Source organism: Chionomys nivalis, chromosome 7 (assembly GCF_950005125.1).
Source record: "Chionomys nivalis chromosome 7, mChiNiv1.1, whole genome shotgun sequence".
Classification (NCBI taxonomy): Eukaryota; Metazoa; Chordata; class Mammalia; order Rodentia; family Cricetidae; genus Chionomys; species Chionomys nivalis.
This window is the reverse complement of record NC_080092.1, coordinates 78,658,358-78,686,001: the sequence shown is the minus strand read 5'-3', so window position 1 is coordinate 78,686,001 and position 27,644 is coordinate 78,658,358. Positions and strand designations below refer to the sequence as shown.

Genomic DNA, 27,644 nt, shown 5'->3' with positions numbered 1-27,644 from the left:
AAGGGGAGCCTGAGGGTTATGAAGCAGGAGTCTGAGTTCTTCCTCCTTCCTGCTTTGGAAGCTTTGGCTACACATACTTGGCAGCTATTTTGTATAAATATTAGTCTCCAGTAGTATCCCTTCGGAAGGCACAAGAAACAGAATAAGAATGGGGGGGGGGGTGCAGAGAGGGAGGAAAGCCATAGGCAGTACCTGTCTTAGAAGGATGTGATCTGGCCCTATTCCTCCAACCATCCTCTCCCTGTTTATAGCATGGTCCAGGTACTCAGGTGCCTATCAGTCTCCTTCTAAAGGTGCACAAGGCCATTTCTAGAGCCTTCATGGGCCACTTTCTCAAGATTTATCCTGATTTTCATTGAAAAGGTAGCTTGGGCTAGGGAATACAGTTCAGTGGTAGAGAGCTTGCATAGCTGCAAAAAGGAGGGTGGGAGTAAAGAGAGTTGTTGGGGACTATAAATTGAATTTGAAGAAACAAGTTGAGATATCAGTCTCCCCGGGATCTGAAATTAGGAGCCAAGAAAAAGAGGGTGATAGAACATTGGCCGGGGGCCTCCAAGTGTGCTTTACAGACGGGGTCACCCACAGTACCATATCACATTTTGCTTTCCTAGGCCTTTTAAGCAGTTTTTGAGTCATATAGTAATGTTAACCTCTTTCCCATCCTTCCTTCCTTCCTTTTTTCCCCTCCTCTGAGACAGGGTTTCTCTTTGTAGCCCTGGCTGTCCTGGAGCTCTCTCTGTAGGCCAGGCTACCAGGCTGGACTCAGACTCAAGAGATCTGCCTGCCTTTGCCTCCCAAGTGCTAGAATTAAAGGTGTGGGGCACCACTGCCCAGCTTCAGCTTTTTCCTTATTTTTCTTCATATATAAACAATATTCAGAATCAGGGGATTCTGGGAGCACTGTCAGATTTAGGGGTGAAATGGTGGTATGTGTGCACCTAGTCACACCTCAATGTCCCTTTTGGAACAGAAATGTGAAATGAGAACTGTGGTGGCAACAGGGGCTTTCGAGAACAAAGACTGGGCTGGAGACATGGCTCGAGGTTAAGAGCATTGCCTGCTCTTCCAAAGGTCCTGAGTTCAATTCCCAGCAACCACATGGTGGCTCACAGTCATCTGTAATGGGGTCTGGTGCCTTCTGGCCTGCAGGCATACACACAGACAGAATATTCTATACATAATAAATAAATAAATAAATAAATAGAACAAAAACCCAACAGAAGCCCGGTTAGAATACATAACACCCATGGGCCTACTTACTGGGGAATAACCAGAGTATCAGAATAATTGAAGGTATAGATAGATGGCTACAACATTGAGAGACAGGGTTTCTGCCCTAGGCACTGAGTCTCCTGGTACTAACTCCTCAGCTTTTTGGATAATCTCAGGGAAAAACCAACAGAACCAATTGATCCTTTTGCTTGCTTGGCCGGGGGTGGGGATGGGGGAGTGTGTGTAGGGGGGAGAGGGTGTGTGTGTGTGTGGGGGGGGGTAGCTAAATCTTAAGGAACTACAATTCCCAGAAGGACTTGCCTCTTACTACGTTTCTATTGGTCGGTGCCTGTTACCACGGGCCAATAGTAAATGAGTTCTTTAAAAGGTGCCAAAATGGCGCTGCCTACGATGTAGAACTCGGTTTTCCGGTAGGCTTAAATTTAGGGAAATGGTCAATGAAAGAAGAGGGAGAATTACAGCTTCAGGGCTGAAGAAGGTAGAGGAATTGGGGAATGGGTACATATGGGAGTTGGGGTGGTAGACACAACTAGGGCGAAGGGCATAGTTAGGCAACCGGAGCGGGCTTAACCCCTTCCTACGCTCTTCAGGGCTTTGAGCCCGTTTGACACACCTTCTGTCCCAATTCAAGGAAAGATTGTTCAGAAGGGGAGAGTGTGACAGAATCTCCACCTTGCCACCTCCATTTCTGCTCTTAGTTTTCCTGTCTTGCTTAAGTCTTCCCGAATTTCCTTTCTATTTATCTCTCCCTTATTCTTTTTTCTCAGAGCTCCATCTCTCTTCTGGCTCCATTTTTAAACTCCCGCCTCGCCACCGGTCTCGCCTCCTTGGAGTGAAATCATGAAGGTGGTGAACCTGAAGCAAGCCATTTTGCAAGCCTGGAAAGAGCGATGGAGCGACTACCAGTGGGCAATCAACATGAAGAAATTCTTTCCGAGAGGAGCCACCTGGGACATTCTCAACCTTGCAGGTCTCCAGTGCATCGGGGAAGGACGGGTGGGAGGGGTAGACCCAGGAAAGATGTTACCACTCAGTCTTTCTTTAATTTCCTGTGCAGACGCGCTCCTGGAGCAGGCCATGATTGGACCGTCCCCAAATCCTCTCATCCTGTCCTACCTGAAGTACGCCATCAGTTCCCAGGTAAACCTTCCCATCCCCTGGCTTTTGGAGGTAAAACATCGGGAGAACAGTTTTCAGTTTAGGCCTGTTTTCTTACAAAGTTAACTCTTCATTTTGTGATGAACATCACATTCTTTTGCTCTTATCATATACATTTACAGTTAAAGCTTTTCAAATTTATATAATTATGGGGAGGGGCATGTGGAAGTAAGAAGGCAATTTTGTGGCGTCGAGTCTGTTCTTCCCACCTTCATTGTAGATTCTCTGGGGATTTGAACTCATGACAGCAGAGTTGTATGCCAAACACCTTTACCCGACAAGCCTTCTTAGCAGCCCCTTGTTTCTTTTTGAGACAGTGTCTTATGTAGCCCCGGTTGGACTTAAATTCCTGATTTTTCTGCTACTACTTCCCATAGTTTGGGAGTGGGTGGTTGCTGATAAACCAACCTGGATCCGGACGTACTAGGCAAGCGTTCCATATTTGAGCTGTAGCCCTACCCCAGTATTTCAGACAATAGCAGGCCCTGGGGATTTGGTCCTAGCACACAGGGAATGTAGAAAGTGATGCAGGCTCACTAATCATTGATAGGATGGATTTGTGGTATGGTTAGGACAGAATATGGAAATGATGGAAGGAGGGCTTGGACACGATCCCTGCTCCTGTCTGAGCAACCAGGGAAGGTGTTCTAGAGGAAGTGGGTTTTTTTTTTTTTTTTTTTTAAAGATTATTCATTTTATTACTTAATGTGTGTTGGTGTTTTGCCTACAAATATGTCATGTTCAGGCAGTGCCTGTGGAAGGCAGAGAAGGGTGTTGGGGTCCGTGGGACTGGATTTACAGACAGTTGTGAGCCGCCATGTAGGTGCTGGGAATCAAACCCAGGTCCTCTGGGAGAGCAGAAAAGTGCTCTTAACCGTCTCTTCAGCCCCTAGGAAGTGATGTTTAAACAGAGGTCTTGGTAGTGAGTTGGAGTTAGCCACACAGATTAATGAAACTGAAAAGCAGAGGGGAGAAGTAGATACAGGCTGGTAGAGAGAAATCACAAGACATTCGTTACTGAAAGTAAGGCTGGAAATAGAGTTCACCAGTAAAGCATTTGCCTAGCATGTACAAGGCCCTGGGTTTTCTCCCCAGTGCCACAGAATTGAAGGTCATGTGGCATTGCTGCACCAGAGCTGGGCTTGGCACAGATGTTCTGTTTAGGTGTATCGTACACATACTTGATGTCATAGAGATTAAAACAGAAATGTAAGGCATATTGTCCAGAGGTATGGATGTACCTAAGTTAGGAGAGTGCTTGCCCAGCATGGACAAGGTCCTGGGTTTTTTGTTTTTCGAGACCATGTAGCCCTGTCTGGCCTCAAACTTATTGTGTAAACTAGGCTGACCTTGAATGTATAGAAATTGCCTCTGCCTCAAATTCTGAGATTAAAGGTGGGAACCAAGGTCCTGGCACAGTGTGTATGTAATCCCAGCAGGAAGCAGGTCAGAAATTCAAGGTTATCTGTGGACACCTAATGAGTTTGAGATCAACCTCAGAGAGAGAGAGGTATATGTTTTTTATTTATTTTATTTGTTTTTTGAGACTGGGTTTCTCTGTGGCTTTGGAGCCTGTGCTTTGTAGACCAGGTTGACCTCTAACTCACAGAGATCCGCCTGCCTCTGCCTCCTGAGTGCTGGAATTAAAGGCGTGTGCCACCACTGCCCGGTTTGAGAGGTGTAAATTTTAAAATAACAGTAAAAAGCCAGACACACCTTCAATCCCAGCACCCAGGAAGCAGAAAAGGTGAACTCTGTGTGAGTCTGAGGCCAGCCTACTCTACATAGTAAGTTCTAGAACAGCCAGGGCTACATGGAGAAATTATCTCAAACCACAACAAACAAACAAAAAAACCTCAAAGCAAACAAAATGAAAAAATAGTAACAATGAAGATAACTGTATTTTCCAAACTAGTGAGGAAATTGACATCATTTGAGTTTTGCCAATCTGTGTAATGTCTTACTTAATATTGTTAAATTCTCCCACGAGCTTCTTCATTCAGTGCCTACAATGAGGCTGCCTGTCTTGACATATAGTAAAAGTCTGAATTCACATATCAAACATTTGATTTGAAAAGGAATAATTTTTTTTAATGGTTTTTCAAGATAGGGTTTCTCTGTTTTGCCCTGGCTGTGCAGGAACTCACTCTGTAGACCAGGCTGGCCTTGAACTCAGAAATCTTCCAGGCCAGCCTCTATCTCAGCCTCTTCAGTGCTGGGTTTAAGGGCATGTGCCACCATTGCCCTGCAAGGAAGAATCATTTTAAAAATAGATTTAACTTTTCTTTACTAGCATTGCTTGTATGTAGCTGTGTGCGTGTGGGCATGCATGCCTTCGTGCCTGGGATGCAGTCAGAAGTCACAGGTTGACTTTTTTTCCCTTCCACCATGAATTCTGGGGCTGGAGCTCAGGTTGGGTTATCGGGCATGCGCCACAAACACACACAATCTCCAAACCATTCTACCAGCATGCGGAAAAGGTATTTTAGTAAGCTTTCAGAGATGGATGTTCTTTGTTACTTATTTTTTCTTGAGACAAGGTCTCTCCATCAAGCTCTGGCTGTCCTGAAACTCACTCTGTAGCCACGCTTGCCTCAAATCAGAGACCTACCTATCTCTGCTTTCCAAGTGCTGGGACTAAAGGCGAGCACCACCACGCCTAGTTTGTTCTTTGTTTCTATACTAAACTTAACAGGTACTATGAGCACCATTATTGATGACTTTGTACAGTTACATCAATCCTTTGGTCTCTCTTGCACTTTTATTCCTAGTGCTGAGGATCCAGTCTAGGAACTCAGATGTACTAGGTGAGTGCTCCACCACTTGGATACACCCCAATGGCCCTTTTGTACTTTGAGTGGATTTTTTACCAAGGCATAATTGTTTTGAGACACTTTCCCTGTGTAGTCCAAGTTGGCCTCAGCCCTCCGGATGCGAGATTACAGCTGTGCTGCAGCTTTGGAGCACACAATGTTCGCAGCATCATGAAATGGTCCTTTTGGAACTGTAGCTGAGGTACACAGATAATGTAGTTCTTGCCACATTGAACTATACTATGTCATTACGCATCGTCAACTCTCTGGAACACTCTACTGCACAGCTGTGAGAAAATGTGAGCAAGGATGTAAACTATACCTTAGTAATATTTTTAAATTCTTTGACAGCCGGGTGCTGATGATGCAAGTCTTTAATCTCAGCTCTCAGGAGGCAGAGGCTGGTCGATCTCTAAGACTTCAAGGCCAGCCTGGTCTACAGAGTGAGTTCCAAGACAGCCAGAGATACACAGAAAAACATTGCCTCAAAAAAACCAAAAAAAATTCTTCTATTTTTATTGTGTGTGTGTGCGCGCGCACGTGTGCCTGCACCATCACATACACACGGAAGTCAGAGGACAGCTTTTGGGAGTTGATTATCTCCTCCAACCATGTGGTCTTAGGTATCAAACTCGAGTGTCAGGCTTGGCAGCAGCAGGTGCCCTTATCTGCTGAATCATCTGCTCGGCCTTGTTTTAACCATAGCTGGGGCTTCCAGTTCCTCTAAAATGGTGTTGGGAACTCTAAGGGTTCCTTGAATCATACCTTGAGTTCTGCTGGCTAGGACTTCAAGGAAAGTGGTGTATTTCAATTTGTTTGTTTTGAGACAGAATCTCACTCTTTAGTTCAGCCTGGCATTATTACACTCATGGCAATCCTTCTGCCTCAGCCTCCCAAACGTGGGAATTACATTTGTAAATCACCGTGACTCCTGTAGAAAAGGGATTTCGAGAAACAGAGGTCAGGTAATACGGACCCCATGGCCACGTGAGGAGTGTGGACTTTATCCCACAGTGGTGAGTCGTCACTGAGGGAGTTTTAGAACGAGAAATAGGGTTTTAAGGTTTTTATTGGCAGAGAGTGCCCAGTGGATAAAGAAGTATGAGAACTGGGGTTCAGATCCCCAGAACCCAAGGAAATGCTGGGTGAGCATGGCAGCCATGTAATTCCAGCGCTTGGAGGGCAGAACTGCCATGTCCTGAGCTAATAATAGGCCCGCTAGCTGAACCTTATCAGTGAGTACGGGTTCAGTTGGAAGACCCTGCATCAAGGAGTCAGGTGGTGAGCTGTCGCTGGACCTCAGCCTCAGGTCTCCACATGCATGTGCACATACATGCATGGATAGCAGCACACATAGGAACACACATGCATATGAACACACACCATGCAAACACGGAAAACAATTTTGTATGTGTGTTGTATAATGTTCCTGCTTACTATAATTTAAGTTGCTCATAATTTGTTTTTACCACGGTAATCATTGGACTGTGAAACACCCTTTTACACATTTACCTGCATATCTGGGAAAATATCTCTAGGATAAATACTTAAAAATGTAATTTCTGGCTTGGTAGTGTTGGCCTGTACTTTTAATCCCAGCACTCAGGAGATAGAGACCGTATCTTTGAGTTTGAGGCCAGCCTAGTTTACAAGATGAGTTCTAGGACCGCTAATGTTATTATACAGAGAAACCCTGTCTCAAAAAACCACAAACAAAAAAAAAATTCTATCACTTTACACCCCTACCCCCATAGTGTGTTTGTTGTTGTTCATGGTTGGGAATTGAGCCCTCACCTTACATGTGTTAGGCACGCACTCTATCAGTAAGCTATTTCTCCAGCCCCTCCCCATTATATCTGGTAGTGTTCCCTAGCCCTTCACCAATGCTGGATACAATCTTTTATTTTTCGATCTTTCGAGACAGATTTTCTCTGTGTAAGCCTCGGCTGTCTGTTATGGAACTCTGAGATTTAAAAGCATGAGTAACCATCGCCATATCTCAGGTTATTTTTATTTGTGTGTGTGGTGTGTATATGTGCATGTATATACCAATATGTGGGTGCCTATTGAGACCAGAAGAGGGTGTTAGATTCCTTGAAGCTAAAGTCGTGAGCTATCATATGGGTAGGAGGATCAAACCTAGATGGTCTGGAGGAGCCACTAGGGCTCTTAACTGGTGAGCCGTTTCTCCAGCCCCAGTGTTGTCATCTTTACTATATACATTCATTTTTTTCTTTTGTTTTGATTTTTGAGACAGGGTTTCTCTTTGTAGCAGCTCTGGCTGTCCTGGAACTCACTTTTTAGACCAGGTGACCTCAAACTCAATTGAGATGGTCCTGCCTCTACCTCCCAAGTGCTGAGATTAAAGGTGTATACCACCGCTGCCCAGAAAATTGAAAATTTTTCTAGCACTTGCTTTGTTTTTATTTGGGGGGGCAGAGTCTCAGAACGTGGTGACCCAGGCTGCCTGGAACTTGCAGTGGTTTTCTTGCCTCATCCTCCAAGTGCTAGGATTATAGGTATGAGCTACTTACTACATCTGACTTCTGCATTGTTTACTTATTATTTATTTTTGTGGTGGTTTATTTGGTTTTGTTTTTGGGGACACTCTCATGGAGCTGGGCCTGCTTTAGCCTCCCAATTCCTGGGATTAAAGCATGCACCACCACACCCAGCTCATTTCTATCAACACGTGACTTTATTTTCTGTATTTCTTTTTTTTTTTTTTTTTTTTGGTTTTTCAAGACAGGGTTTCTCTGTGGTTTTGGAGCCTGTCCTGGAACTAGCTCTTGTAGACCAGGCTGGTCTCGAACTCACAGAGATCCGCCTGCCTCTGCCTCCCGAGTGCTGGGATTAAAGGCGTGCGCCACCACCGCCCGGCTTCTGTATTTCTTTTTATAAATCATTTAGGTTTATTTATTTTCTCAAGTAGACGAGCAGGTGTTCATTCATCTTTATTGAATAGGCCAGCCTTTGTCATGGCTTCTCTTATAGACAAGGCCTGATATATTTGTCCTTTCTTGCACAAGTCCTTTACTGTTGTTGTTTGTCTTGTTTGTTATGCCGGGGATCAAACCCTTGTACACGTTAGCAAAGTGCTCTGTCCCTGACCCTGCTGTTGTGATTACTGTGGTTCTGCTGTCTTTCTTTTGTTTGTTCGGTTGATTTTGTTTTTTGTTTGTTTGGTTGGTTTTGATTTTTTTTTGTTTTGTTTTGTTTTTGTTTTGTTTTTTTGATAGGGTTTCTCTGTGTAGTTGTGGCTGTCCTGGAACTCATTCTGTAGACCAGACTGGCCTCAAACTCACAGAGACCTCTCTGCCTGTGCCTCCTGAGTGCTGGGATTATAGGTGTGTGCCACCACTGCCCAGCTTTTTTCTGTTTTTGTTTTGTTGTTCTTTTTTTCCCCTCTTCTTTTTTTTTAGACTGGTTGAATGTGGCCCAGGCTTTGAACTTACTTACCGTGTCATCCTCGACCTAAGTGCCAGGATTTCAGGCATGAGCCTCTTTGTTCAGTTTCTGCTCCCAGACCTGGTGACTTGAGGGGAGTGAGAGATGCTTGATAACTTATAGTGTCATGAGGAGAAAGAGCCAGAGTGGTGTGGTTGTGAGGACAGCGGATGATTCCAGCCTTACTACGTTCACGGAGCCCATGTGGACTGTCTGAGGAGACCGTCAGAAGGAGGTAGATTTAGGCCTAGAACTTAGGAGTCTAGATGTGAGCTGTTGGTTTAGAAATGTGTGGTCACTTTCTGTTGTGACGGATTCCGGAGATAAGCCACCAAAGGAAAGAAGGGTTTGTTTGGGCTACGACTGGCCAGCTTTGTCACTTTTTTTTTTTTAAAGATTTATTTATTTATAATGTGTACAATATTCTCAGTATTCTGTCTGCATGTATCCCTGTAGGGCAGAAGAGGACACCAGATCTCATTACAGATGGTTGTGAGCCACCATGTGGTTGCTGGGAATTGAACTCACGACCTCTGGAAGACCGATCAGTGCTCTTAACCTCTGAGCCATCTCTCCAGCCCCAGCTTTGTCACTTCTACGCAGTAATGAGGCCGAATAGCAGCTAGAAGGGTGCCCAGGGATTGCTCACATCTTGGTAGCTAGGAGGAGGCTCTCAGAAATGTGCCTCTCTTCCTCCAGCTAGGCCCCACCTCAGTAGTTTCCACTCCCTCCAGTCGTGTCGTCAGTTTACGAGTCTGCATATCGATTAATCCACCAGCTGGGAGCCAGCCCGTCAGCAGAGTCATCTGTGGGGACAGATTCTGGCCAGTGGTCAGACTCGGATAGTAATGGAGGATGCGGTCATGATGGCATTGCTCGGGGAATGTGGGCAAGAGAAGTGATCCATAGCAAATTCCCGAGCACCTAATCATCTGTCAAGAGCACATGTAAGAAATAATCTGACGAGAGTAAAAGATACATTTAGTGTGCTAAGGAAGGTTGAAAGTCAGCTGTGTGTTTGATGGTGTCACCTGCTGCCTGGAAGCTGGGCTCCATCAAAAGTGAGCCCGTGGGTTTAACAGCAAGAGTTTGTTGATGGCTGTATGCAAAGATTCATGCAGGGGTCAGGACAGAAGTGATTACAGTGTGAAGAGCAAGCGGAGGGTGCGGAGGTAGAGACAGTAGCGAACTCTGTGTCTGGAGAGAACAGAGAAGGTGGTTAAATGGGAATGTGGGGTCTGTAGGAAGCTCTCTCTGAAATAGAAGACTCAGGATGTACAATGACGTATAACTGACGAGAATGGCAAGCAGGAGAAAGACTGCAGAGAATGTACGTGGCCTGTCAAGTGCTGTGCAAAATTAGTAATGTATTCTTCCTTCGGAGTTAAGAGGCTCTTTGGTCCGGTGCTGAGCCGGGAGAGGGCACTTAGGAATGGTTAGGGGTGTTGAATATGAAGAAGAGCAAGAGGATTAGACAGCTGCAAGGTCACCCTGGGCTAGCCACACGTGCAGACGCCAGCCTCTAGCCTTGAGGACTTGTGTCAGCTCCGAGCATGTAGTTGGTAGAATTGTTAAGTCTGGAAAGGACTTACATGCTCCTGGGAGAAGCGGGTCACCGTGTGGTAAGTGCTTTTAGGTGTGTCCAGACCAGCCCTAAACTGATAGACTTGGAAGAAATACAGAGAATTTACCATCAGAATTAATGAAGGCCATTGATTCATTTTGACTAACGGCCCTGCTAAGAGCACACATACACAGTTGGGAGTTTCTCTCCTTGGTGTGGGGTCCAGATTTTTAAGTTGCACCATCCAGCTCCCCCTACAGGTTGGCATCCAGCAAGACTCAGTTCTTCTCCAAGCTTTCGCTATGGGGACATGGTTATAAATAAACAAACACCAGCCTGGAAGGGCACGGTCATTCTGCCCAGGCAGGCTCCCAACAGTCTGATCACCATCGGACACTGGCTTCAGCGTCACAGTGTATCCTGCTGCCGATGGCTCGGAATGCTAATTGTCTGTATTTTGCTCCTGTTCATCCACGAGTTCTGGCTTAAAATGTCTGACCCAGTCTGCCCAGGTGACGTGCCGCACTCTGCAAGCGCATGGTTGTTGTTACTTGCACTGCTGAGGACTGAACCCAGGGCCTCATGCATTCTGGGTTAGCACTCAACCACGGAGCTACTTACAGCTCATCCTGCTGAGCTAAGAGTTTAAATTCACTCAGAACAAATTATTTCTTTCAAACTGATTGTCTATGGTGATGAATATATTTTACTAACAAATATGTTACAAGGTAAAAAATTTTCAGACTGCATCTCCTTGATATTCAGTTATCTGAAGCAATGAAAACTTCCTGAGGACAAGGCCCTAGGCCTGCTGCTAGGGAAACAGAGGAATTTAATTTATTATATCTGTCTGCAGCGAATTTACTGTCTAGGCAGAATTTATAAAAATGTATCTTGGAAGTGCCAGTTAAATGAGATTTCATGATGAAATAACTTTGAAGGCTGTTGCTTGTGCACCTCGGGGAAGGGGCATATGTATGCCAGGCAGAGGACAAATCGGTAGGAGTCAATTCTTCCAGCTTTTGGGTCCTGGGGGTTGAACTCAAATCATTAAGTTTGGCAGCAAGAGTCTTTACCCACTGAGTCATCTCTCATTTTTTATAAATACATTATGGTTTTAAGAAGTCTCATAATGGGGATGTATGTATTTATGCATTTTGTTTGTTTTATGAGACAGGGTTTCTCTGTGTAACCCTGCCTGTCCTGGAACTCACTCTTGTAGACCAGGCTGGCCTCGAACTCAGAGTTCTGCCTCCCAAGTCTGGGACTAAAGGCATGCACTACGACACCCAGCCATATGTTTTTAATTCAGGTTTCTAAAATTTATATCATACGTAATGTGTGCGTGCATGTGAAAAAAAATCATTCCCTGCCTTTTCCCTTATTTTTGTGTTTTTCAGTGCTGGGGGTGGCAGCTAGGACCTTCAGCTTCAGTCTGAGTCCATGCTCTCACAACTGAGCATATCACCAAACTCGGTGACGCTTCTTCATGTCTAGAAGAAGCTTTGGAGCAACCTGGCCCAATATGATTTCCTCAGTAAAGAAAGTGATCTTTCTGTGCTGAATGACGCTGTGGCCACCAGCGCTTGAATTGAGAATAGTATGCCTGAGGAATTGAAATTCATTTGTGGGCCAGAAAGACGGCTCAGAGGTTAAAAACACTGGCCACAGGCCAGGCATGGTGGCGCATGCTTTCAATCCTAGTACTTGGGAGGCAGAGGCAGATCTCTGTGCGTTTGAGACTAGCCTGGTCTGGTCTACATCATGAATTTTAAGACAACCAAGGATACTCAGAAAATCCTGTCTTAAAAAAATAAAAAAAAGAAAGAAAAGAAAAGGAAGAAAGCTGGCCACTTCTTCCAGTTCTAGGGGATCCCATCCTCCTCCTGATTTACAGGGCAATGCATGGGTGTGACACAAATGTACATGCAGGCTAAACACCCTTACACATCAAATACAAATTTAAAAATAAGTTTAAAAAATAAATTATTTGTTTATTTTGCAGTATTGTGATGAAACCAAGCCCTTGAACATGTTAGGCAAGTGCTCCATCATTGACCTACACACCCAGCACCAGGAACCAACATTTTAAATTATTTTGGTTTTGGTTTTTAAGCCTGGCTCTTACTATGTAGTCCAGGCTGACTTAGTATTTACTATGTAGCCCAGGCTGGCTTTGGCCTGTACAGCAGTCCCAAGTGCTGGCTTTGCGGGTGTCTGCCATCTTAATTACCTTTTGTTAGTATAGCTTTGGCAGCAGCTTCAGGAAGTGGCTAATTTAGGGGTGTGTTTTGATTTATCCATTCTGTAAACATCAGGATTATGGCAGTCGTTGAATAAAGTGATCCCCTGATTGAGTGAAGGTTGTGTAGGACATGTTTGCCACTCCTCCTTGCCCCAATAAGATCACACATGCCCCTTTATTGTTGGCTCAGGGTTTTGCTATAATGTTCAGACTGACCTCAAGTTTAGAGGCTCGGTGCTTCTCTGGTCTTAGCCTCCCATGTAACTGGAACTATGGGGCTATCACTGTGTCCTTCCAGGTCATTGGTGCAGGAGTTTGCGCCCTGGGTCTTGCTCACCTAGGCAAGAACTCCAGGCACTTTTTTGCTCAGCCGCAACCTCTGTCTTCTCGACAGAAGTAGTAATTAGTGCAGAGACTCAGGACTAGTACACGTGCGTGCGTGCGTGCGCACACCACCTCTGCTTCTGACTGAACTTAGGGCACACGCTAGGCCGGCACTGACCACCAAGTGAATCTTCAGTTCAGCAGATTCTCACTTGTCAGCCCTGCCTAGCTAGCATGAAGCTGAGTTTGGGCCCCTCCCCCTACACAAAAAGGTTATAGAAATAAGGCAGCATTGCCTTCACTCTCGGTGGCTCTTCTGCCCACTAGTGGCCAACTAAACCTTGCTTTTTTTTGGCAAGGAACAGCATCAGAAAGCAAAACAGAGTACCTTTGAGTCCTTGAAAGTCCTGTTATGTGGATGCCATTTTCAGTGAGTTTGATAGAAACAGGAACAAAGACAACAGATAGCATAATTGTGTGTCTCTTCGTGAGCTGAGGAAACCTCTAGAAGGGGCTGGCGATTCAGAGCTGTGGCATTTCATTTATGCATGAGTTTGCCCCTCCAGTGGACGCCTGTCTGACTGCCTTGTCTCTCCCTCCAGATGGTCTCCTACTCGTCTGTACTCACAGCTGTCAGTAAGGTAATGACCATGGCACCGAGGAGGTCCTGGGAATTGGGAACTCACTTCCACGTGGAGAGGATGCTAGTCTGCAGCCCGTGGCTAGAGGGAGGAGAAGCAGGCCTGCGCACACAGTTGTTGCTTGTGAGATTTGGGGTTGACTGGGTAATGTTGTAGCCTCTCCCTTGTTCTTTCCCCAGTTTGATGACTTTTCCCGGGATCTGTGTGTCCAGGCTTTGCTGGATATCATGGACATGTTTTGTGACCGACTCAGGTAAGAGATGGGGAAGCTTAGAACATTTCATTGTTCTTTCAGTACTGAGGAAAAGCCTATAGTCTAGGAGACAGGTTGAGACCAGCTGTGGGTTCCCATGTTTCTTCTCCCCACCTGCCCTCCTCAGCTTCTCTATCCATTCCTCACTTCTCTTTTAGGAAGAGCAGGTTTAAAATCTTGTCTAGTGGAAACTAGCTGGACTAGGTGGCTTATGCAGGATCCTGCCAACTTTCCAACTCTGTCCCCTTGTAGGGGAGTGCCAGAGACTCTGGGGGAACATTGGTGTGGGTTGGATTTCAGCTTTTGGAATAGATACAAATTTTCATCCTTTTCTGGGCAGTTGCCACGGCAAAGCAGAGGAATGCATCGGGTTGTGCCGAGCGCTTCTTAGCGCCCTCCACTGGCTGCTGCGTTGTACAGCCGCTTCTGCAGAGCGGCTCCAGGAAGGACTGGAGGCTGCCACTCCAGCCACTGGGGAAAAGCAGCTAGCCTTGTGCCTGCAGTGCCTGGAAAAGACCCTCAGCAGCACCAAGAACCGAGCTCTGCTACACATCGCCAAACTGGAGGAGGCCTGTACGTCCCCTGACCCCCCTGCGCCCTGCCTGCTGCTGCTTCTATGGCTGGTCCTTTGATTGAGAGGGGAGAGGCAGGATGCCATCCCACTTCTTTCTAGAAGGATCCGAAATCATCCCACTTCCTTTTTTCTCTCCCCATAAGCATTGCATACATCCCAGGGACTTGGGCAGGGTGGCACCCGAGCCAATCAACCAACAGGTATTTACTGAGCATTCTTGTGTGCCCAGCACTGTGCCAGATGCTGGAGGTGGGGGAGGGAGGGCTACCAAAGGAGCATGTGGCAGGGTCCCTGCCCTCAGCAAGCTTACACACTGGTGGGGAGTAAGACTCGAATGCCATGCACCTGGAGGACATTCAAGGACAAGACAGGCATGTCGTCTGCTTTTGTCTATCTCCATGTTTCTCGTCTAGAAGCAGATGACGCAGGTGTGATCTGGAACTCAGGTTAAGCTCAGTGCCTGTCTGTCAGGACTGTTACCTCTTAACTCTAGTTCCAGAGCCTGAGAACAGGCAGATCGAGGGAAGGATTTCAGCAACTTAGGCCTGAGGCCACAGTCTTGCTTGAGCCCCAGTGGCTAAGGCCACCTGAGGGCCTCCTGTTTTCCATTGACATGGATGCTACAGTGGGTGACACCATGTCTTCAGGGCTCAGTTGGGGCTTGTTAGGGGATTAGTCTCCAGTTACCTCTCAATAGCTTCCCCTGGGAAAAGTCCACAGAAGAGTGATCACTGTGTCAGAATGGGCTGCACTGACAGTTTTTCTTCGTCTGTTTCTTGTTAGTGTTGGCAGTGCCTTGCCTTCTTGAGCACTTGATAAATGTTTATGAATACTTAATGGACCTCAGGTCTTGGTTGTCTTTTTCTTACCTCTGTGCTACATGGAGGTTAATTGGCTAGCTGGTGCCATCATTCATCATCTGACCTTTGGAGCTGTAACTAGGATAAGTCACTAGCAATTAGACGCCGAGTGTGCTGTGGCCATGAGTGTGGGCATTTAGGAGCGAAGCCAGTGGGCTAGACCAGTTGGGCACACTGTTAAGAGAGCAGATACCCATGTTGGCAAGGTGTTTAGAGCTAGCTTCCCTAGAAGGGACCTGATTGCTGCTGTGAGACTGGCCTTCCAGGGTGGCCTCTGTCCCTGCCTGGCCGCTGGACTCTACCCCACCCCATTGCCGTGTGTCTCCGTGTGGATAGTCCCTGAAAGTCAGGCCCTTGCTATGGTTTCTAGGGTGCTCGGTCCCACATTGCCTGTTCCCCTTGTAGAAACAGTGCATGTTGCCCTCAGGACCCTGCCTCCACATCCTCCTCAGAGAAAGCCTTGCTGTGTGGTTTCATGGGCCCAGGGTCGAGGAGTTTGGGGCCATGCCCTGCTTCTCCTTCCCATCATGTTTCTGCCTTGCTCCTTCCCCGCCAGCCTCCTGGACTGCCATTGAGCATTGCCTTTTGAAGCTCGGGGAGATCCTGGCCAATCTCAGCAACCCCCAGCTCCGGAGCCAGGCCGAGCAGTGTGGCACTCTTATCAGGAGGTTAGGTTTCTGAGGGCAATGGGAAGGTGGGGTACGTGGTCTCTTCAGTCCCTAAGCTGCCCCTGTGTCTGTCTCCTCAGTATCCCCACCATGCTGTCCGTGCACTCAGAGCAGCTGCACAAGACTGGCTTCCCCACCATCCACGCGCTGATCTTGCTTGAGGGCACAATGAACCTGACCGGGGAGATGCAGCCCCTGGTGGAGCAGCTGATGATGGTGAAGCGCATGCAGGTGGGTGTGGCCACTTAGGGCAGGAGGGAAGAGCCTGGTACTTGAGAGGAATCGGTTTCCTCTTGATTCCTTAGTGGAACAGATGCTAGTCATGCATTTTTGTCATCGTACCTCACGATCCTGGTTCTGAGCACTAGCGCTGGAACCCTGCTGTGTAGTCAGAGACCCAGCCAGCCCCTAGAGCCTGTGGAAGGGAGCCGGGATCTGGGCAACCCCTCACACCTCCTTCGTGGTCTCTCCACAGCATATCCCCACCCCTCTTTTTGTCCTGGAAATCTGGAAAGCCTGCTTTGTGGGACTCATTGAGTCCCCCGAGGGTACACAGGAGCTGAAGTGGACAGCGTTCACCTATCTCAAGGTACTTGGTGACATGGGAACAGCAAAGAGAAACAGCAGCATGCTGGACCTTTGGCCTGGTGTCCCCTCCTGGCATTTAGTCCAACCTGCTGAGTCTCCAGCGTAGGCCCCAGATGACCGTTTTCTCTGTGTCTCGGCTGGTTTAGCTCCCAAGGGCTCTGCTGTTTGCCCAGCTCATCCTAAATCAGATTGGTTCAGGACAGCTAGGAGAGCCAGGGCAGCGGCCCTGACCCCCTCTGAACCACAGTTCTTCCCTTGTTGAGGTGGCAGAAATGGGAGACCCCATGTCCTGTAGGTCAAGTGGCGGCAAGTGCTTGAGTACCCATGGGCACTGTCAGCTGTAGCACTGCTACTCCAGTGCCCACAGCGGGGGTGGGGTGGGGGGTGGGAGGGATGGGCGTGTCCTGTGGTACGAGGCAGAGAAAGGACATTGATCTTCCTTCTTTCCTCCTTCATGTCCTAGATTCCACAGGTTTTGGTGAAAGTGAAGAAATATCTTCATGGGGAAAAGGTGAGTTAGAGAATAAGATGAGGGTATGGGAGCAGCTAAGGATGGACATTTGTGGGTGGGTCTCTCAGGCTGCAGCTGAGTGGTAGTGTGTTGTGCCCAGAGGAAAGCTGTGTGTGCCTGTGAGCACCAGTGTTCTTCCTTGCACATGCCCTAGACCCCTGTGGTGGCTGAGGCTGCCTGCCTTCTACCCCATTGGTTCCTGGGGGCTGGTGGGGGTCTCAGCCTGCTTCCTCGCTTGCTGAGCAAGGTGTTGATGTGAGCCTGCACTCGGGCTGGGCTGGGCGGGGACTGGAGGACATAGAACCCAGGAGGGAGTTTCTGAAACTTTGCAGGACTTCACTGAGGATGTCAACTCTGCTTTCGAGTTCCTGCTGAAGCTCACGCCCTTGTTGGACAAAGCTGACCAGCGCTGCAAGTATGAGCCCCTGTTCACCCGCTTTGCTGGAAGGTGTTCCAGGTCCTTCCCTGCTCTCTGTGCAGATGAGCTGCAGGAAGCTCTGTCTTCCTGCTGGACCCTTTTGGCAGGGGTGGGAGGCAGCAGGCTCATAGGTGCTAAGCACCAAGAGCCTTTCTACCTTTGGGTGTTTGAGTATTCCTCACCGTGAAGGAGTGGGGAGACTGTGCAGACCTTGTACCCCTTGTCCCCAGCTCTCTGCTCATTTCTTCCTTTGGCTTTCCCTCACAGTTGTGACTGCACAAACTTCCTGCTCCAAGAGTGTAACAAGCAGGGGCTTCTGTCCGAAGTCAACTTTGCCATCCTTGTGGGCAAGCGGTACGTTGTGAGCCCCTTGGGCTGCCTGGGGCCCCTTGATCTCCCTCTCTCTTGCCAGACTGGTTTCTGGTGCCTTTCCCTTCCTCTTTGAAGTCTGAGTAGCAGTGACTGAGACCGTCCTGGGGCCAGGGAGCAGGACCATGGAGCAGAGTTTCATACTCGGAGCTGCTGCTCTCTGACTCACCCTCGTTTATGAGCAAAAGACAAAGAGAAAGCCTTAGTCTCCCTTTCATCTTAAAGGATGGTGGAATGATAACGACAGATTGAAATGATTGTGATATTGGGTACGCTTTCAGTCATAAACTTTATCCCAACTCAAAAGAGTCTTTGTTTTTTGCTAAGGGTTAAGCCCAGAGCGTTGTGCATGTGAGGCAGATGCTGGGGGACTGAGTTACACCTCCAGCCCCAGGTTTCCCGTGCTTCCATCTCTCTGCTTTCGTTTCTGGAGTTGGTTGAGAGATTTCTTTCTTTTTTTTTTTTAATATTTATTTATTATGTATACAATATTCTGTCTGTGTGTATGCCTGAAGGCCAGAAGAGGGCGCCAGACCTCTTTACAGATGGTTGTGAGCCACCATGTGGTTGCTGGGAATTGAACTCAGGACCTTTGGAAGAGCAGGCAATGCTCTTAACCACTGAGCCATCTCTCCAGCCCCGAGAGATTTCTTTCTTAAAAGGCAGAGTCTCATTATGTAGCTCTGGCTGGCTTCAAATGCAGAGGTCTGCCTGCTTCAACCACTTGAGTGGCTTGAGATTAAAGGTGCAAGACCTAGTGGATTAGAGACTGTCAAGATATTTTCTTAGCCATGTATGGTAGCTCACATCTATGATTTTATTCTTGAGAGGCTAAAGCAGGAGGATTACCTTGACTTCAAGGTCACCTTGAGTTACAGTGTGAGATCTGTCTCCAGAAGAATAAGAATCCTCTTTGTTTCTGTTTTCTTCTCTGGTTGTGGCCATAGCACTGCAGATCGGGACCCCCAGCTAAAATCATCAGAAAATGCCAACATCCAGCCCAACCCTGGGCTGATCCTCCGGGCAGAGCCCACTGTCACGAACATCCTCAAGGTATGTGCATCTGCCCGTGGACTCCCTATCTTCTTTTGGCTTTTGTCTACTTCCAGGTAAATAAACTGGGGCCACAGACCGCTCTGCTGTCTGGCTTCTATGCTGGGCTCTTTTGGGAGTGGGAAAGGGGGAGGCCACTGAAAGCTGGCATTAGTGGCCCTTCTGCTGTGTCTTAAGCGTTAGGGTAGGTGACTACAGACACCACCCCATGAAGACACAGAAGGGAAGCTCCCAGCAGATCCTCCCCCGCCCCAGTGTAGCTGAGCATAGAGCTCGCAGTGAGCAGAGATTTCTGCAGCGATTGTCCTGTTGGAGCCAGGAAGTGACAGGTTACGTTTAAAGGGGCAGTGTGCCTGTCAGGGGGCACACACAGAGAGAAAGTGTGGCTAGGCTGAGTCTGGGGGTCTTCAATGTCCTTCACTGACTTTCTGTCCTGTCCCCAGACAATGGATGCGGACCACTCCAAGTCCCCAGAGGGGCTCCTGGGAGTGCTGGGACACATGCTGTCTGGGAAGAGCCTGGACTTGTTACTGGCTGCTGCTGCCGCCACTGGGAAGCTTAAGTCCTTTGCCCGAAAATTCATCAAGTGAGGAGAGCTGTGCCCTGATGTGGAATGGGAGGGCGTTTGAAGGGAGGGGTGCCTGGGGTCCGGCTCCCTTGGGTTGTTCGGGCCAGGGCAGAGCATCCTCACTAGAAACCATGACAGAAGGTTCATTTGACTGAGAGCTCTTCAGCCGGAGGTGAAATAAAGATGGTTGATAAGATAATGAGGCATCGGATTGAAGAGAAGGCTCAGTGGTTAAGAACACTGGCTGGGACCTGAGTTCAGTTCGCAGAACCCACATGACAGTTCACAACTGCCTGTTGATTCTAGTCTCGGGATCCAGCACCCTCTTTTAGCCTCAGCAGGATCCATTTTTGTTTTGTTTCCAAGGCAGGGTTTCTCTGTGTAGCCCTGGCTGCTTGAAACTCACTCTGTAGACCAGTTTGGCCTCAAACTCACAGAGATCCACCTACCTCTGACTCCCAAGTGCTGGGATTAAAGGCGTGTGCTACCACTACCCAGCTAATACAGGGTTCTTAAATTCTGTTGCTTTGAAGGGGGTTACCTAGAGTTTGACATGTGGAACATGGTTCCATTCTGGGAATCTTACAAATCTTTTGCAGTGGGGTCTCACTGCATAGCCCAGACTGCCCTCAAGCGCACCATGTTTTAGCCCCTTCTGTGCTGGGAGCATAGATGTGAGTCACCATATTCTTCTGTGATTATAACACTTTTGTATTTAGCCTATAGTTCGGACTCTGGTGACCACCCTTCTGAAGGTGTAGCGTCCTTCACCCCCACTCCTGTCACTCAGCTCTTGTCCTGGGTGACGCCACCTGTTTCTGTTTCTCCCGCAGTCTGAATGAGTTCACTACCCATGGCAGCGGAGAGAGCAGTAAGTTTGCGTCTGCAGATCCCATCTGCACTGAGGCGGGGAGGAAGGGAGGGGCCACCTTTGCTCATCTGGGGAGGCAAGGTCTGCCAAAGCCACCCACCTTTCTGTACCTGTACCATCTCAGATGGGTTTGGGTTCTGGAACTCCAAGGAAGGGATGATGTTCTAAGTAAGACCCAAGAAAAGGATTCTGAGCCTCAGAGCTTTGAAGGACCCACTTGGTCTCTGACCTTCCTCCGGGAAATCCTGAGCTGGGGTATAGCCTCCATGCCTGCCTACTATGCACGAGGCCTTCTGTCTCCAGCACCTCCTCATCTGGACAGGGCTTGGGCGCCTGCCCTGGGCTGAGAGGTTGGTGTTCTTGCCTTTCCCACAGCAAAAACAGCTTCTGTTCGTGCCTTGCTCTTTGACATCTCCTTCCTCATGCTGTGCCACGTGGCCCAGACCTATGGCTCAGAGGTGAGTGAGATGAGATCTGGGGCCATTAAGAGTCACCACCTGAGTGGGACAAAGAGGAGGGAAATGGTCAGTAACTCCCTTACCTTACCCTTACCTCCATTGATCTCCCAAGCCAGCAGGTCCTGTTGGCCTGAAATCAGGTGCCTCCTACCTCAGTGGATACCCAGCTTCCCAAGCCCTCTAGTGACACATTCATACTGACCACAAGGTGGCAGCACAACTCCCTGTCTGCCTCTCCTGGACAGATTTGTCCTTGGAAAGGGAAAGGCAATAGGGGAGGGTTCTGAGGCCCAGTCCCTGGGCTCAACTCTGGCAAGAGCCACACCCTCCTCTCTCTTAACCTGAAGCCTCTCTGTCTTATCTAGGTGATTCTCTCCGAGGCAAGCTCAGGAGAAGAAGTCCCCTTCTTTGAGACCTGGATGCAGACTTGCATGCCTGAGGAGGGCAAGATTTTGAACCCTGATCACCCTTGCTTCCGACCAGACTCCACCAAAGTAGAGTCCTTGGTGGCCTTGCTCAACAACTCCTCAGAGATGAAGCTAGTGTTAGTGACCTAGGGCTGACCTCGGGGTAGTAGGGGGGCATTCCAAGACCCTTTCCCCACATCCTGTCTCCAGCTCCCTTGTAGTGATGTTCGTCCTACCCCACCCTCTCTGTAGACAGATGAAGTGGCATGAAGCCTGCCTGAGCATTTCCGCAGCCATTTTAGAGATCCTCAATGCCTGGGAGAATGGGGTTCTGGCCTTCGAGTCCATCCAGGTAGCTTCACCCTTACTTGAGCCTCTCTTGTCTGAGACACAGGGCCAAGTCATTGAGAGCTGTTATTTTGCATGCAAATCAATCCTCAACAATCAACAACAGAGATCATGTTTTGGTATTAGTCTTAGAATGCTTTTCTTAGCCACTTCCTTCTTCCCAGTTATCTTTTAGAAAATCAAATTTGTGTTGTAGAGGTATGGAATGTACCTTGAGATTTTACACGTGATCCCCAGCCACCCCTAGAGGCCATGGGAGTGACAGCCAGGGGGAGGCAGAGCGTCCCTCAGTCATTCTCCTGCTCCCCACAGAAAATCACCGATAATATCAAGGGAAAGGTATGCAGTCTTGCGGTGTGTGCTGTGGCTTGGCTTGTAGCCCATGTCCGGATGCTGGGGCTGGATGAGCGTGAGAAGTCGCTCCAGATGATCCGCCAGTTGGCAGGGCCACTGTACAGTGAGAACACCCTGCAGTTCTACAATGAGAGGTCAGTACCTGCCCCACCCTTCCCGGCCCCTGCAGGTGTGCGGTGAGGAGTCAGCACCTCCAGGGTCCAGGTCGGGCATCCCACTCTGGTACTGTCAGCCTTTACCTTCCCAAGGTAGCTGCTCACCAAGCCACTTCCGTCTGCTTCTGCCCAGCCCACCTTAGCAGCGGAGCTGGTGCACATTCAGGGTAGTTGGACTGCCACTCACTTTTCCCTTTCCCCACCACTTCCTCCCATTCTTACCCATGTAGTCATTCGCCTGGCTCAGCAGATTTTTGATGTGTGTCTTTGTATCGGGAGTGTTTTAATCCTGGACCGCCCTTGTGTGGGAAATACAGACCCCAGGCAGCTTGACGTCTGTCCTCAGAGACTCCAAGTTCCAGGAAACTAAGCTGAGGTGGAAGAGCAAAGGGCTTAGGTGGCTGTGTCACTGTCGAGGAACTCTGAGCCATCTGCAGTTTTTATAGCTGCCCTCCCCCACCCCCAGCTGTCCTGGTTACCATGTCAAGTACTGGCTCTTGAGGGACTTCCGCCTCTCTGAGTTCAGTCGGATCATTCACTCCACTGTTAAGTTGTTTGGCTGTTGGTTTTTAAATGTGGCAAGAAGCACGTAATAGAAAATTGACCATTTCAGCTGTGTTTATGTGTGTCGTTCAGTGTATGGGATCTGTTGGAGTTGTGAAATAGACCTCCAGACGTTTTTCATTTTGTATATCTGGGCCTTTTACCCAGTAAGCATTGTCCAACCCCCTCCTCTCAGTCTCTCTGAGTTTGGCTACGCTAGATACTTCATCATACTAGAATTACATAATACCTGCTTTTTCATGACTTTACTCAGCGTTCTTTCCTCAAAATCATTCATATTCTACCATGGGGCAGGATTTCCTGCCTCCCCTTTTTTGGCGGGGGTGGGGTGGGGTAGGGGAGTGGGGACGAATTTTTTGAGACAGGGTTTCTCTATGTAGACCTGGCTGTCCTGGAACCCTAAACTCAGAGATCTGAGACTGAGTGACATCGGATGTGTGTGTCCCTCCTGGCCACCCTCCTCACTCAAGGGGCACTCAGGGAGCACCGCTCTGAGTGTGGGTGCTGAGACAGCTCACAGGTAGCCGCTTGGATGGTTTCTGAGCAACACGTGGAAGGAAACACAGCTGAAACCAGGTTTGGGGAGGGCCTGTAAGGTCACATCTCTCCTTGCTTGTGGTACATTGGCTTTGACATCATCCATCTCAAGCGTGTATGTGCGTATGCACGTGTACACGCACACACGCATGCACGCACATGCGCAGTGGAATCCGGGCTCCCTTGTGCAGGTGGCAGAGGGCTCTAGTAGCCGCAGTGTCCCTGTGCTCCAGACAGTCCAGACCCCCACCGCCGTCATAGCCCCAGATGTTCCTCAGCATTTTCCTGGCTATGAACACTTTGCCCCGCTACCCAGGGCCGGGAAGAGTTCTGGGGAAGGCCCAAGGGCTCCTCCTGGAAGTTACAATTTACTTTGGGAAGAGGCCAAGGCTGGGCGGGACCCCTGCCCCCAAGTACTCAGCTCAGGGGGAAGTGATTGTATTTATTTATGACTCTGATTTGGCAGAGCTCAGGCCTGGGGGTTGGGAGAAGTTGGAAGGGGAGAGGGAGAACAAAATCTGAATAGATGGATGGAACCGGTAAGAGAAGACAGTCCCTGCCCTTTGCCTCTTCTGGGCTTCATGCCCAGCAGGTAAGCTCCCCGTCAGTAGTAGGTTATGTTGTCGTGTCTTCCCCTAGTGTTAGTGGGTCTAATTCCTCAGCCGTGTTTCCGTAACCTAATTCTGGGGGTAATGCCTGCATGAATCCTCCTTGCCCCCCAGGGTGGTGATTATGAACTCAATCTTGGAACACATGTGTGCGGACGTGCTTCAGCAGACAGCCACACAGATCAAGTTTCCATCCACGGGTGTGGACACGATGCCCTACTGGAACCTGCTTCCTCCCAAGCGCCCTATCAAGGAGGTACTGACGGACATCTTTGCCAAGGTATTGGAGAGGGGCTGGGTGGACAGCCGCTCCATCCACATCCTCGACACCCTGCTGCACATGGGCGGCGTCTACTGGTTCTGCAACAACCTCATCAAGGTACTTGGATGTGGACAGCTGTGTAGACTGGGGCCATGGGTGTCTACGGCTGGGAGAGGTCAGGCTTCTTGGAGAGGTTGCTGGAAGCTGGGTGGTCCCTTGGGGAGACAGAAGTAGGGGCCTCATCTCAGAGAAGCACCTTCAAGTTGGGGTTGATAGCACCTTTGGCTGTAGAGATGGCAGAGTGTGAGAACCCCAGGGTTCAGGTGTGCAGTGCCTCAGCCGCTGCTTGCCCACTGCCCAGGAGCTGCTGAAGGAGACTCGCAAGGAGCACACACTGAGGGCAGTACAGCTTCTCTACTCCATCTTCTGCCTGGACATGCAGCAAGTGACCCTGGTCCTGCTGGGCCACATCCTGCCCGGCCTGCTTACTGACTCCTCCAAGTGGCACAACCTTATGGACCCTCCTGGCACTGCACTAGCCAAGTAGGAGTCTCCAGAGCCTTCCTGGTGTGCCCCCTTGAAACCCAGGCATCTAGGCACCCCAGCCCTGATGCCACCTCAGGAAGCTAGACTGTGGTTGGGGGGCTGCTGAGCGGTGGTGGTGGGAAGAGCTTGTTCAGCATGAGCACACACAGCTTCTTTCGGGACCCTCTTAACAATGCCTTTTTTCTGTACCCCTTCACCAGACTAGCTGTGTGGTGTGCCCTGAGTTCTTACTCCACCCACAAGGGACAAGCGTCCTCCCGCCAGAAGAAGAGGCACAGGGAAGACATTGAGGTAGGCCTGCTGCCTCGGTCATGTGTTTATTCAGCAGACATTTTCTGATTATTTCTAGCTGAGAGCTGCCTTCCCAGGCAGAGGGTTGGGCTGAGGTCAGCGTGTTTGGTCATGTGATTGGTCAGGATCTGGGGGAGTGGCTTGAGTGGGCCCCTGAGTATCCTTGATGAGGGTCCTTTCTGCACACTAGATTGGGGTGTGGGAAGGGTCACCACTGGGGTTGCTAGTCAAGGACTAGGAAGCTCACTCCTCTCCACTCAGATCTGACTTCCAGCCCTCTCCAGTCCTTGGAGACTTGGGAGGTTGGGTGTGTGATAGTGACTCCCCACCCCCAGGACTACATCAGCCTCTTCCCCGTGGAAGACATGCAACCTTCGAAGCTTATGCGACTCCTGAGCTCCAACGAAGATGACGCCAACATTCTATCGAGTCCCAGTGAGCACTTGGGAGGTCACGGGCTTGCTAGGACCCATTCATCCCTAGGGACCTGCCTAGGTTCCCAGCTGGCGGCAGTGTTTGGCTGTCAGTGTGGTGTGGCAGGAGCTAGCACCTCTGTCATCTAGTGGATGCTCTGGTGCCTTCTGGTGGGGACAGGGGTGCCACTCTCCATAGGACCTGAACCTCTCCTCCAAGGCCCCTCCCAGTCCCACAGTTTTCTCTCTTGTCACCAGCTAAAGATGACAAGACACAGTGAGTTCACTACCTTGGCACAGCATGTAGGACTGACTCGCTCTGCCTTCCTTCTAACCCAGAGACATGCCCTGTAGCTGAGAACAGGCCCCGCCAGGCTGTGACCTGGGGCTGCCCTCCCGCCTTCCTCCCCAGAGGGCAGCCTGTGTCGTCCTTTCCTTGCTAGCAAATTTCCTTCTGCCAAGTCTTTGTATGGCATCCAAGTTTACCTGTTTTCAGAGTTTCTCCTGAACCTACAAGTTTCTCTGTAGCCTTTTAGGGACCAGGGAGCCAGCCACATGCTTGTGCAAAAGAAAGATGCTGATTGGTCGCCTCCAACCTTAGCCAGGCCCTTGGCAAACATCGTGTATCTGTAACATGAACTTTGAGTGGGATGGGCAGCTTCAGCCACACAGAGTACCAGGATTGGCCTCTGACGGTGATCAGCAGGGCTAGTCCCCTCATCTATTCTCCAGATTCAGGCTCTTCTGTGCCCCGCATGTGCCAGACTCCCTGATGGTAGGGGACAGGAAAGGCTCCCCTAGAGCTAGACTTTACGCAGCACCCTCTCTGCCACTCCACAGCTGACCGCTCCATGAACAGCTCCCTCTCGGCTTCCCAACTCCACACAGTCAACATGAGGGATCCTCTAAACCGAGTCCTGGGTAAGTCCTGCCAGCTGCACCCATCTGCAGACTGAGCTAGAAGGAACCCTCTCGTCAGAGGCAGGGAGGCGTCTACCAGAGGGTTCCTCTGGGCTCCTGATATCCTGCTCCATTTCCACATGCCTCCTGCTCCCTCACTGCTGACACCCCCACCCCCTTCCTCTGTGCCTGCTGCCCTTGGCCTTCCTGTGTGAGCTCTTACTGCTCCTTCCCCCGCCTTGGTCCCCTTCTTCCTCATCTGACTTGTTCTAGAACTCAGCTATCTTGTTTCCCTCTGCACAGCCAACCTCTTCCTGCTCATTTCCTCCATCCTGGGCTCACGCACAGCTGGCCCCCACACCCAGTTTGTGCAGTGGTTCATGGAGGAGTGTGTGGACTGCCTGGAACAGGACAGCAGGGGCAGCATTCTGCAGTTCATGCCCTTCACTACTGTGAGTGTCCTGTGCGGGAGCCGGGAGCCAGGGTAACCTCAGGAGAGGAGGGAGGGAGGGAGGACTTCCTCCTGGGAGGCCACACCCAGGAGTTACCTTTGTTCATCTTTTGCGGCAGGTATCAGAACTGGTAAAGGTGTCTGCCATGTCCAGCCCCAAGGTAGTACTGGCCATCACAGACCTCAGCCTGCCCCTGGGTCGGCAAGTGGCTGCCAAAGCCATCGCTGCACTCTGAGGAGCTTGGAGTGGCCTGCAGGGGTCCCAGCCCCAGCAACCCAGCAGGGAGAGTGAGGATGAGCCCAGGCTGCCCCATCCAGTGATGCAAGAATGCTTTCTCAGCGCCCTCCCCCATTCGTGTCCTACCACATCTCCCAGTTCCTTCTGTAATTTTCTGTCCTTTCGACCAGTGCTCAAAGACTGTGAGCAGTCCTGATAGTCGCCCCAATTCTTTGTTTGTTTGTTTGTTTGCTGCTTTTTTTTTTTTTTTTTTTGAGATGGGTTGTCTATGTAGCAACTCTGGCTGTCCTGGAGCTCCCTCTGTATATCAGGCTGGCCTCGAATTCACAGAGATCCGCCTGCCTCTGCCTCCCGAGTGCTGGGATTAAAGGCGTGCGCCACCACCACTCAGCCGGTTGCACCAATTCTAGCAGTAGCTGAACTCCAAGGAGGGACTTTGTAGGGTCACAGTGTGTATATAAATTTATTTTTATAACTCATGAGGGGGAGTCCCTCTTGGTTCATTTGTAAATAAAGATCCTTGTGGCTCCTGTGACTATTGAGTGCTATTGGCAGGTTTACTGCCTGGGTGGGGACAGTTCTTTTCTCTGAAGTCTCTTGTGCTGTGGCTAGGGAGGGGGCACAGTCCTGTGGTGGGAGGGAGAAGGCATGGAAGGCCAGGCATTGTCTACAGGCCCCACTGGAATGATGAAGGGTCCGCAGCCTTCCCCACTGAAAGCAGGAAGTTGTGCTGAAGGGCCCTGTGCTGTGCTGTGCTGGGCAGGATGTCTCCTCTGCAGTCACACTCCACCCTCTGGCCCAGAGCTCACTGCGTGTTCTTTCCAGAAGATTGGTGGAGGGATGCAAGTCCAGGGACATGGACCTGTGAGGCTGTGGGAGGGGATGGTGCTGGGGCTTTGAGGAGCCAACCAGTGGTGTGGAGGATTCTGGAGGGCTGCAGAGGAAGGTGCCTGG

At 49.5% G+C, this 27,644-nt stretch overlaps 1 protein-coding gene and 1 non-coding gene across 4 annotated transcripts; both read left to right on the top strand.

The window, feature by feature from the left end:
* Positions 1–1,602: 1,602 nt before the first annotated feature.
* Med24 (mediator complex subunit 24) lies at positions 1,603–27,218 on the top strand. 3 transcript variants are annotated; one of them, XM_057775394.1, is made up of 27 exons: positions 1,603–1,711; positions 2,001–2,203; positions 2,291–2,373; positions 13,387–13,425; positions 13,605–13,678; positions 14,019–14,251; positions 14,396–14,452; positions 15,669–15,780; positions 15,861–16,011; positions 16,256–16,369; positions 16,832–16,879; positions 17,212–17,294; positions 17,565–17,651; positions 18,614–18,719; positions 19,163–19,305; positions 20,121–20,158; positions 20,534–20,616; positions 20,982–21,160; positions 21,276–21,375; positions 21,684–21,859; positions 23,704–23,968; positions 24,213–24,394; positions 24,598–24,688; positions 25,024–25,123; positions 25,942–26,022; positions 26,305–26,453; positions 26,572–27,218. In XM_057775394.1, exons 2-27 carry the CDS (start codon positions 2,074–2,076, stop codon positions 26,686–26,688), a joined length of 3,021 nt encoding a protein of 1,006 aa, XP_057631377.1. In that variant the 5' UTR covers positions 1,603–1,711; positions 2,001–2,073; the 3' UTR covers positions 26,689–27,218. The 3 variants fall into 3 exon arrangements, with proteins under 3 accessions (XP_057631377.1, XP_057631379.1, XP_057631378.1); XM_057775395.1 differs by having other exon boundaries at positions 1,605–1,643; XM_057775396.1 differs by lacking the exon at positions 14,396–14,452.
* LOC130878897 (small nucleolar RNA SNORD124) lies at positions 20,299–20,402 on the top strand. Its single transcript, XR_009057510.1, has one exon. It is a non-coding gene; the product is annotated as a small nucleolar RNA SNORD124 (small nucleolar RNA).
* Positions 27,219–27,644: the final 426 nt, after the last annotated feature.